Source organism: Bos grunniens, chromosome 7 (genome assembly GCF_055505025.1).
Source record: "Bos grunniens cultivar Pamir isolate PY7600 chromosome 7, Bosgru_T2T1.0, whole genome shotgun sequence".
In the NCBI taxonomy this organism is placed as follows: domain Eukaryota; kingdom Metazoa; phylum Chordata; class Mammalia; order Artiodactyla; family Bovidae; genus Bos; species Bos grunniens.
In genome coordinates, this window is record NC_141171.1 from 109187054 (window position 1) to 109199204 (window position 12151).

Consider the following 12151-nt stretch of genomic DNA (forward strand, 5'->3'; position numbering starts at 1 on the left):
ATATCCAACCACGTTTTCCTAGTTTCAGCCCAAGATGTTGGTAATTAATCTCATCATTAATGAAGAAGAAGGCAGTGATTTTCCACTTTTGGGAGACACAGTCTCTTTTGGGCTATTGGGAAGGCAGAATCCCAGAAGGACAAGGGGAGCCCCGTTTAATACAGGGAGAGTGCAGTGTGTTCCATCCACCCTGACGGTGTGCAGAGACAGACAGCGGCCAGGTTTTAAGCATGCAGACAGTTGGTTGTTTGGCATCATGCCGCATAAACACACAGGCGATAGCCTATTAAAGCACTGGGCCGCCCAGTCCCGAGGCTCCACGCGTCGCGTGGCCCGTGCTCTCCGCAGCGAGGGGGGCTCTCTGCTGCCGCCTCGTGGTGAGTGAAGGCATGGCGGCAGTTGGGACTAAGCAGGCACGTTTGGGTAAACCGGGTAATTTAATCTTGGGAAATTAATTCGTGGGGGCCTCAGTTTCTTCTTTTATAAATGGTAAGTTGAATTGATTATAAGAGTCTGTAAATATAGAGCTGTCTAATTGGCAAGAAACATGCTCTGCACTCTGTGAATAACTTTGCATGAAGCCTTGCATTTTTGGCTTTTAGAAGCCAAAAGCTTCTGCAAAGCTTCCATTTTGACTTCCAATGTACTTCCTGACTCACAGGTTTAGGTGATTTATAAGGAATTCCATGTCATCCCTATGAATTAATACACCCTTATAGTCTTCCTGTCCCAGGGCTTAGGGGCACCTTCTTTTTTTTTCAGACACAATAAGGCCATGAGGATAATTGAAAGCTTTTGCCCCCAACCAACAAAACAGGCTTTAATCAAAAAGTTGGATGCGGAGCTTCCTCCCGGAAGGTGAATAATCCGGTCTGAACTGGGGTGTACATAGGGACGATCAGAGTGGAAATTACCTCTGCTGCTACCTGGAAGAGCAAATTGTTTCATTGACTTAGTTTCAACATAGTTCTTGTTCTGCCTGGGAGGGGTTTTTCTTATTTGCATTTTTAAAAAAGATTGGATTTGATGATCTGTGAGGAAGGAGGCAAAGACCTTTGACGAGCACAGCTTCTGTCTTGCTGGAGGCAGAGCTAATTTTTGACATTGTACTTTTTAATTACAGTGGAGACTTACACGGCCTCCCAAGCCAAAGCCAGCTCTGGCCTTTCAGAAAGCAGGCAAGGGTGTAGGCGAGAACACACGGGCGTCTCCGCCTTCCCAGAGACGGAGCCTGCGATGCTGCAGCAGGAGGAGCTGCTCGAGCGCTGTCTGTTCCCGTCCAGGGTTTAGCTTTTCGGGAGGCCAGAAGAGACAGCGAGTCCCTGTCGTGAGAATTTTTGAGGACACACAGGGCCTGGACAACGTTCTTTTTACAACTTAATCGCTCCAAGCAGCAAAATGCTTTGCCTGGTGGTTATGTAAGATGTAAGGCATCTCAAAGTCGAAAGGAACTGCATTATTCAGCTGCTTTCATTTACTCTGAAGACACCCGACTATATAGGTTATGCATGAATTTCTCCCATTTGCAGGAATAAAGCACAGTAACCAAAAGTCATCAATGTTTTATAAACTGTGACTAATCTCTTACATGGTCTCAGGCTCTCTCTTCAGAATTGTTTCTATTGGCTGATATTTAGTTGCTACTTTACGGTACTATTATTTTTTAAAAAACCACTTGAGACCGTGGCACACTGTGGGACTCAGGACTGATGGGGTTGTTGGGAGAGCTGCTCTCCCAAGCCTCTCAACTGCCTTGAAATGTCTGGCTTGAAAATGCTCTCCCAAGCCTCTCAACTGCCTTGAAATATCTGGCTTGAAAATGGCAACAGAGAAATCCGAAGCTCTGCCTTCCAGAAGCGGCAGCGTGGTGCGTTTCCAGGGTCCTCCTGGCGCCTACTGAGCTGTTGCCACCCAAAATAGTGGTGGGCTCATCAGCGTTCAGCAAACCACGATCGCGGATGTGGCCAGGGCAAACCTAGCCAGTGTGTGTTTGTTTAATCATGCATCATTTAGTACAAAGATGACTCTGGGATGTTCTGGCAAATTAATTTGTATTGCACTTCCGAGAAGGGAGCGAGCAGCTGGGCTCCAGCCCGTGGAGCTGCTGGGCTCTGTCTGCTGATAAACTCACTGCTGCCGCTGCCTCCTGTGAAAGCGTGAACCGAACCGCAGGGCACGGGGACTTCGGGTCACTCCCCTCCGGGGTTTGGGTGGGAGCTGTCAGTCCGTTCGTGGTTCCAAGCGTTCCTGCTGTGCTTTGTCAGCAACTTCAGGGTAGCAACCAAGCCACCATTTCCAAAAGATTCATTCGTTCCCAACAGTTTGACAACCAGCCACAATGCCACCATCTTTGAAATTTGATTACACCTGTCCTTCTAGATATTTGTACCATTCATTTGTGACTTGCTCCCTCATCCCTGTGTGATATGTGGTATAACCATCATGCAAGGTTTTTACGTGGCCTAGGTATTTCGTAGGTGTTGATTTAAAAAAATGAGAAATTTGCTCTTCTCAGGAAACATCGTCTGGGAAGGAAGGATAGGGAGCTGTGTGGTAATATGCACAGAAGCGCATTAGAAATCCTTCCTAACGGTCCTCATTCTAGCGGCCTCTGCACCAATGGCTGCTGTTTCCCCCCAAACTGGTCATCATTAATCTCATCTTCCAGCTGAATCGTACCCCAGTGGCCGGCACACACCAGCCGCTAGTTTTTAATTCTTCTAAACCATTTCCCCCTCTTTGTTACGCTGCCATTCAATACTTTAAAGAAAACTGGACATATGTATTTTTGATGCAAAATCTTTTTTTTTTGAAATTTTTGCCAGTTCTGCCTTTTAACCACTGCTGGAATTCTGTAGAAGCTATCCTATTCCTCTGCTTGGAGGGCAGAGGAGAGGGAGAAGCCACAAAACTTTCTTTAGCAGGAGAAAAGAAAGGCTGGGGGATACACATATTTCAATAAGTTTTTAATGGCAATAGTCTTGTCTGTAGGTAGACATGATCTCATTCTGCAAACCCGTAAGAAAATCATCCTGTTTTCTGCCTCTCAGAAGAGCTCCAGGGTGTCAGGGGTGGTGGAGGCCTGGAGTTAGTTTCAAGTATTTTGTAATGGAAATGTGTCTCCCCAGACCTTGCAGAGTTGAGGTTAACAAAGACATTTAGAAAAAACAAAGTCTTTTCATATCATTTAATGCTAAAATATAATTTTTAAATATTTTGAGTGATAAATACATCTGTGACTCTCTTCATGTATAAGAGTTTAGCATTTTAATTTATACGTCAAGCTCATATGTTTGGTTATTTGGTTGCTGAATGGTTTCAAGGATTCTATGGTCATTGGAAAGGCGGACAGGCCACTGTTTCATGGTAAGAGTCCTCCCAGTAACTTTCATGATGATGATGATAGCTGATCTGTATGGAGAAGCTGATGTGTGCTAGGTGTCTTTGGGAACTTTGTGTGTGTTAGTATCCATATGACCTCATTAGCAGAAACTCCGATTTGCATCCTGCGCACGAGGAGACAGAGGCACAGAGACGCTGACTGATAAGACGGGCTCGGGGCCAAGTTGCCTGGATGTGTCGAGCACAGCCGGTGCCTGGCCGAGTCGCCTTTAATGATTGGCCTGAGCGCTTAGCCCGGGGCTGCCTTCAGCGGGCCATCGGCCAGCTCGCCACCTCTGCTCAACATTTATCTCTATTAGAAACCCAGATTGGAGAGTTGCCACCAGCTTCTGATGTCAGATAGTGTGGCGTGCAGAGACACATTAATAGATGAGGATAGGAGACAGAACCGCAGCTTTTGGCCTGTCTGCGGCAGACAGACGACGGACTGGAGGGCACCCAGCTTCTGAACAAATGAAAGGCGTTTCTGTAGAACTGTGGCTAGCAGTTTTCAAATCCAAGCATGTGCTCTTTCGTGCCCAGTACTGTGCTAGGCAGACAGAATAGAAAACATAAAAGAAGCAGAAAAGGACTATTATCCGTTGCAGCGCTACCTGCAGTTTTGTTGGGGAGCTTCGACAGCACGCTGGCAGTCACAGGCCGTGGGCACATGTGAGCACAGCTCAAGGTGCGCTGTTCAGATAACAAGTATTAGGGGGGCTTCATACTGCACAAAGGAGAGTGGGCCTCACACAAGGGAAACTGCGGCTGCTTCAACAGCTCGCTCACCCACGAGCCCTGGGAAATAGAAAGTGCCATCCTGCATTTACCATCTCCACAGCCCTGAAATACTGCATGGCTCTCAGGCCGGAGTTAGAAATCGGCCGGTGACACTGTTCTGCATTGACTGTTGATTCACAGGTGAGAGGTGAGGACTGAATCAGTGCTGAAAGGTGCAGGGTGACCTCTGCAAGTGTCACGTGCTGGGAGGTTCGGGTCTTCGCTCTTCACCGGCCCTGAAATGTCCAGGGACAAAGCGTGGGCCTGAGGGCTCATTCAGTGTGGAAACAGACATGACTGTTCTGTGTCAGGCTCTCTGCTAGCTTTCTAAAGACATTTCAGATTCTCGGAAGGCAAAGCACAGAACTTGGTGTAGGGAAATCTGAGTTTACAATACCAGCTCTCTCCTTAGTTTATACTGAGGCAGAGTAAAAGTCAACTTACTTTCCTTGGCTCCAACTTCTCATTTGTGAATGAGGAACTGGCTACAACTGTGGTTCATAAGCTGCTCCCGGGAGGTCTGCAATTTCTTCCTCGGGGTAGCAGGGGGGGGAGGTGGGCGGTATTCTGGAAGAGTGGCTCTCAACAAGGGGCAGTTTCCTCCCCTCATTCCCAGAGGACGTCTTGGTTTTGTCTGAGAAATGTGTTTGCTACTGGCATCTGTCTGCTGGGTAGAGACCTAGGTGCCACTAAACGTTCTACTGTGTAGGAGGCAGTGCCCATGACCAAGAATCACGTGCCTACAAGGCCGACAGCACCCAGGCTGAGAGCCTTGCCATGTGGGAGCCTGAACCTCTAACCCAGTAACACCAAAGAACCGTTTTTACTGGTGCCCAATAATACCATTTTTACTGGATGTAGCAGATATAAGTTTGACAGGCGATAAGGAAATGTGCAAACTTTGATTTTCTTATTTCCTGTAATTGAGCTTAGATTGTATCTTCTTTCGCCCACACTGGTTCTCAGTTGATTCAGAGTTTTCACTAAGGTATTTCAAGGTTCTGCTCTTTTCTGTCCTTCTCTTCCACTCCGAATCCACCTCTGGGCTTGAAAAGCATCCTGGAATTGGAAGTGGATGTCTAGTTCATTACCCTTGCTGATCCTACACTCTTGTCTGCCCCCACTTTTTAGATTCCACATATGAGTGATATCAGATAGTATTTGTCTTTCTCTATCTGACTTATTTCACTGAGCGTAACATTCTCTAGATCCATCCACGTTGCTGCAGATGGCAGTGTTTAAGATTTAGTTTGTTTAGAGACGTTCACAGTTAAGTTGAGAGGGGGGCACAGAGAGTTCCTTACACTGCCTGCCTCCTGCATGCATAGCCGCTGCTCTTACAAACGTCCTCCACCAGAGTCAGGCATTTCTTAAACCTGATGAGCCCTCACTGACACAGCTTCGTCACCCAAAGTCTGTAGTTTACCTTAGGGTTTGCTCTTGGTGCATATGCAGGTTTGGGCAAGCACATCGTGACGTGGATCTACAATCATGGTGCCATGCAGACTGTTTCCACACCAGACCCCGTGTCCCACCTGCTCATTCCTCCTTCCCTGTGACCTGTAGCTGCTCATCTTCACATTGTCACTGGAGGTCTCCTTTTCCAGAATGTCACACAGTGTGTGACCTTCTCAGATCGGCTGCTTTCACTAAGTAACATGCATTTACAAGCCTTCTCCATGTCTTTTCATGGCCTGATAGCTCAGTTCTTTTTAGTACTGAATGGTGAAGAACCCGCCTGCCATTGCAGGAGGTGTAAGAGATGCGGGTTTGGTCCTGGGTCAGGAAGATCCCCTGGAGGAGGGCACGGCAACCCACTGCAGTATTCTGGCCTGGAGAATCCCATGGACAGAGGAGCCTGGCGGGCTACGGTTCATAGGGTCGCAAAGAGGTGGGCGCATCTGTATCTATCTAGTCATCTCCTGGAGGGTATCTTGGAGGATATCTTGGAGGATATCCTGGAGGATATCTTGATTGCTTCCAAGCTGGCAGCTGTAAGGTTGCTGTGTGCATCCGTGTGCTGGTTTCCGTGTGAACTCTAGTCATTACTGTTTAACTGCTGCCCTCCCTGACCTGCCGTAACCCTGAGGCCTTGCAGCGTCCGCAGAGGTGTGCTCTAGTCGTAACTGAACTCACACTTCGGTTCACTTTCTCAGCCACTTGTGTTCCCTTTTGAGGTTCACTGGAAATTTTGCACTTGCTTCCTAACCCCTCTGGGCTATGGAGCCTCAGGCTGGGACTCTGACACGCTCTCTACCTACACCTGCCCTGCCGGCAGTTCTGTTCACAGTTGTGGCCCCACTGTGGGGGGGGGAGGCCTTTCTGTAAGGCTTTTTGCCTCTCCTAAGGAGGGTCTGAGAAGGGGGTACAATTCTCTCTGGCCCTGAGGCCACGCCCCTAAACCTCCCTAGACTTTTTTTGGGCAAAGACTCCCACCAGCAACTCACTCTACTGTTGTCCCCTGGACTAGCCACGCCTCCTCCCAGCTGGTTGAAATTTATCTCCTTTTGAGAGCAGAAAATGATATCTACGTAATCTGGCATTGTTTTTCTAACCTTACTGTATATAGTATAAAATTAATGCTCTTATTTTTATCAAAACTGCCATTTCAGTAAATGCTTTTTTTCTTTCAAAGTCTTTTCTCTTAAAATAGAAAAATTGTCATTTAAGCTAATGACTCTGCTATGAATTTCAAAACCCTAAGTATAAGAATTGACTTCTTTGTAACCCAGTGGTGTCTGGCTTCCTCTAATGATGTGGAATGCCACGGATTCAGTAGGTACTGGGTTTCAGGATTAATAGTTATAATTTCAGTGTGCTTTAAAAATGTGATCTGCGGCTTAACAATAAGAGAAGGAAAGAAAGGGGGAAGGAAGGCTGGGAAGCAGGGAGGGAACAGTAGAGGGGAGCCCTGGGCTGGCATCCTCAGTCCTTCTTCCACCGTAAGCGATCTGAACGTGAGAGCCCTGCGCACTGTCCACACCTGGTGTGCTCCTGTGTAATGTCGCCCTACAGGGGCCGGGGGGAGAACGGCCTCTGCACTTCACACAAGGAAGCGAGGATATCCACAAGCAGTTGTCCCCTTTTAGATTCATGTCAACAGGAAAACAGGGTTGGATAACTGGAAATATTTTACATGGCTAAATGCTGTTCACTTATTATGCCAGTCTAGAATACCAGCACTCAATATGTGAGCAAATTTGGAAAACTCAGCAGTGGCCACAGGACTGGAAAAGGTCAGTTTTCATTCCAGTCCCAAAGAAAGGCAATGCCAAAGAATGCTCAAACTACCACACAATTGTACTCATCTCACACGCTAGTAAAGTAATGCTCAAAATTCTCCAAGCCAGGCTTCAGCAATATGTGGACTAAGAACTTACAGATGTTGAAGATGGCTTTAGAAAAGGTCTCTGATCTCTGTCAGATCAAATTGCCAATATCCATTGGATTATTGAAAAAGCAAGAGACTTCCAGAAAAACATCTATTTCTGCTCTATTGACTATGCCAAAGACTTTGACTGTGTGGATCACAATAAACTGTGGAAAATTCTGAAAGAGATGGGAATACCAGACCACCTGACCTACCTCCTGAGAAATCTGTATGCAGGTCAAGAAGCAACAGTTAGAACTGGACATAGAACAACAGACTTGTTCCAAATCAGGAGAGGAGTCCGTCAAGGCTGCATATTGTCACCCTGCTTGTTTAACTTTCATGCAGAGTACAGCATGAGAAATGCTGGGCCAGGTGCAGAGAAATGCTGGGCCAGGTGCAGCACAAGCTGGAATCAAGATTGCTGAGAGAGATTTCAATAACCTCACATACACAGATGACACCACTCTTATGGCAGAAAGCAAAGAAGAACTAAAGAGCCTCTTGATGAAAGTGAAAGAGGAGAGTGAAAAAGCTGGCTTACAACTCAGCATTCAGAAAACTAAGATCATGGCATCAGGTCCCATCACTTCATAGCAAATAGATGGGGAAACAATGGAAACAGTGAGATTGTATTTTTCTCAGGCTCCAAAATTGCTGTAGATGGTGACTGCAGCCATAAAATTAAAAGCTGCTTGCTCCTTGGAAGAAAAGCTAAGACCAACCTAGACAACATATTAAAAAGCAGAAACATTACTTTGCCAACAAAGGTCCGTCTAGTCAAGGCTGCAGTTTTCCCAGTAGTCATGTATGGATGTGAGAGTAGAGCCATAAAGAAAGCTGAGCGCCGAAGAATTGATACTTTTGAACTGTGGTGTTGGAGAAGACTCTTGAGAGTCCCTTGACTGCAAGGAGATCCATCCAGTCCATCCTAAAGGAAATCAGTCCTGAATATTCATTGGAAGGACTGATGTTGAAGCTGAACCTCCAATACTTTGGCCACCTGATGCAAAGAGCTGACTCATTTGAAAAGGCCCTGACGTTGGGAAAGATTGAGGGCAGGAGGAGAAGGGAACTGCAGAGGATAGATGGTTGAATGGCATCACTACTCGATGGACATGAGTTTGAACAAACTCCAGGAGTTGGTGATGGACAGGGAGGCCTGGCGTGCTGCAGTCCATGGGATCACAGAGTCGGACACGACTGAGTGACTGAACTGAGAGTAGTAGAGTGTTTGTCTCTGAACACCTAGAAATACTCAAAAGAGATAGAAAAAATGTTTCCTAAATGGGAAACATAATCTATACTCCCAGTTTAGGGATTGGGAAATCGTTTGCTTGTTCTCTTTCTCTTTCACTCTCTTTCTCTTTCCCTGAACCCCTCTTTTCACTATCTATCTAATCTTTAGTATAGACAATAATTTCTGCTCTTTTATTTAGGAGACTGAAATTTAAATCCCTAATGGCAGGGCAAAGATTTATTTGAAAAGCATTGCATGCCATTCATTCATTCAAAGAATGTTTATTGAATGTATAGTGTGTGGATAAACCCGTTGACCTAGTCTCGTATCTAGAAGGAGGAGGGCATGGCAACCCACTCCAGTGTTCTTGCCTGGAGAATCCCATGGACAGAGGAGCCTGGCGGGCTATGGTCCACGGGGTCACAAAGAGTCGGATACGACTGCATGACTCAACACAGCACTTGGAAGACTAGATCCTAGTCCTGCTTGGATTATTAATTTGTGATATGATTGCAAAAGAGTCATTTCATCTCTATATGGCTCAGTTACTTCATCTTTAACACTGAGGGCTGTTTCTACGCTTCTATTTTAATGGTTAGAAATATATATCTTCTTCTCCCTGGGCATATACAAGATTTTTAGAATCTAATGTGCATGTAAATGTAAGGCGTATTTTTAATGCTTGAAACTGTCTGTGATTAAATACTCAAACAGTTCTATTTCACCGTTGTTATCTTTTTTAGCAAGCATTCTCTGATAAACTGCACAGCAAATAGAAATTACTGATCTAATGAGTGTAAGCCACTGGCAACCTAAGAGCTAAAATCCATTTTGATTACAAATAAACCTCTGTATTTCAGATAAATTTATTTATACCATGTAAATTTTTATTCAAAGCAGTCTGACAAATGAATCACTTCAGCTGAAAACAAAGTAAAGCCAATCTATTCTTCCTTTTCTTTCCATTTAATTCTGTGAGTTTGGGCAAAATTTAATCAATGCAGGGTCATGTTGAAAGCTAACACATTTATCTGATGGGTCAGCTTTCTGATTAAAGAAGGAACATTGAACTTTTCATCAGGACAACATTCTGGGAAATGTAGCTTTTCTGTCATGTTGCATCTGCTATTGGAGTCATTTATTATGAAATCCATTCATTTAAAGGAAGGTGCAGGTAATTAGATTTCAACTCAAAGCTTTGCTGTCTTGTGGGAACTAACATTTTAAATTAAGGGACTTTTGGAAGGACACATTTATATGGGGGTGACCACAGAGTCCCAAAGGAAAAAAACCTGCCATCACTAAACCTCCTGGCATGCTTCCAATCCCCGGAAGTCCTCTGTCCGTGTTAATGCCCACATTTCTACCTCTTCTTGCCAGCTGGACTATCCTGCTGTTGATGTTGAATGAGTCTCTGGGTTCACATGGTCACACTGACCTTTGAATTAGAGTAACTTTTAACTCTGCTATCAGCTGACTGAGTAACTTTTCCTAAAGTTCTAGTTTAAGGTAAGACTTCCCTTGCATTCTAGTCTCCAGACTGGATATGCACCCGTAGCTAAAAGTGTGCTTGTCACCCGTGGGTGAGAGCCAGAAAGGGTAAAGGAATGCAGGACCGAGCTTGCTGGAGCTCCCACTCCTGTCTTTCCCTCCGTCTGATAGACTGTTGTAATTCTGGTCCCACTGCTGCTCTACACTGGTAGTTACGGAATGCTGGGTAAAGCGTTCACTTACCCTCTCTTCCATCGCCGAGGGGTTTGATGAGGACGGCGGTGGACTGAAGCTGTTTCTGTGGCTGCTAGTCAATGAGTATCAAAAGACTGGTTTAGTACTTTCTGCAAACATGGATGAGCCAGGGCATGTGTCCTTTAAAAATTCACAAGGCTTTAAGATGAATAGATATATAAAAATAACTCTGTTGTGTCCCACTGTTACCTGAAATGTCATTTATAGAAGAGAGTCTTTGTGTTATTGTATATGGTCTATGTATATGGTCTTTCTGTTACTGCAGATTCAATAGGTCCCTATCCTCTAGCTGCTGTGTAGGTGAGGACTGTGATTCTCTGTAGACAGATGCTCTGCTTTCCATATTCTGTCCGTAAGGAGATCTCTTAATGTTCCAGCATGGAAAGTGAACACAGTCAAGAATTGTCTTTTGAACTAATGAGATCAGATCTGCAGAAGAATCTGACTGCAATTGTTTCTTCTTTCTAAATGTTCATTTATTCAGAAAAAGCACAGCAGAGAGTTTTCAGGTCATTTGACGCTTATCACGATCTGTTGAATAAAGAGAGGCAGCTAGAGCTGCATATTTCAGTTGTGTGAAAGGAAATTAATAAGAGATGGAGATAATCACAGCTTCCATGGAAGGCGTCTTGCAGTACAGGTAAGACTGTCTCCCGCTGGAGTTTACGCAGCCAGAGACACTCAGCTGCTGACTGTCCTGTGCTTCTGTGCAGACGCCTGGCACAGTGCTGCAAACACACCATCCACCCCCACGGGTCACGGGACTCGAACACCTTGTATTCGTGTAGCACCCGGCCCCAGGGACCTCACAGGGCCGACACGCAACACTGCTCCCTGATTGGTTTCTCAGGCCCCTGCAGCGACCGGGCGACCGCTGTGCAGATCCCGCCGTCGCTGCGTACTTTGCGTGGGGAAACACAACGGCGCTTGGAAATTCAGCCCCGCATTTGAACTCCAAGTGTAAGGCTGCCTGATGAATTAGGGGCAAAGAGGCCTGGGCTGGCCAGAAAAGGGCTCTGTCTCCAGGGCACCATTAGGTGTAAAACTTGGTTTAGTAATAGAGTAGTCATCAGTTCAGTTCAGTTCAGTCGCTCAGTCGTGTCCGACTGTTTGCTGATAATATTTTTTAAAATGACTAGGCATTATTGATCCTTATTAAGAAATAAAGTAAGAGACCAGTTACCAAGAGAAAGATGGTCTGAACCATTGACCCCCTCTGACCACCGTGCATCTCCTGTGTGTTGGTGACTCATCACGACACAGTATGAGAACGATGTGTCTTTAAATCTTTGTCATACCACATCTCTGCTTGTGTGAGAAAGCCGTAACAGAGTTGGAGAAATCTGTGTTCCAGGGAGCATGAGACACGTCCAGGCTATCTGGGAACTGGCAGACCTCCCAGTGGAGAGATTTAACACATTTATTGAGGGCAGGGGACTATACCTCTATATCAAAGGGATGTATATTCGGTCTTTCTCAGTGTATTTTCTGGATATGAATATTGATGTTTTCTCTGATTGTACTATGAAGTATGGGGTCCTCTGAACTCAGAAAAAAATGTGCCCATGATTTCCACATAGCAGTAATGTCTCCATTTAGACAGCTATTTATAACAGACTAATGGCATTGAAAAC

At 45.5% G+C, this 12151-nt stretch overlaps 1 protein-coding gene across 18 annotated transcripts in view; it reads left to right on the forward strand.

Moving 5' to 3' along the window:
- Window positions 1-12151, forward strand: part of LOC147370100 (uncharacterized) — a 148844-nt gene that overhangs the window by 8604 nt on the left and 128089 nt on the right. The window contains exon 3 of one of the 18 annotated variants that reach the window (XM_086413377.1): window positions 1124-1555. The exons of the other annotated variants lie outside the window; for them this stretch is intronic. Within the exon in view, the coding sequence (XP_086269503.1) occupies window positions 1124-1290 (167 nt within the window). The 3' untranslated portion in view covers window positions 1291-1555. Of the gene's footprint in view, window positions 1-1123; window positions 1556-12151 lie in introns of those variants that run through there. 18 annotated transcript variants of the gene reach the window in all.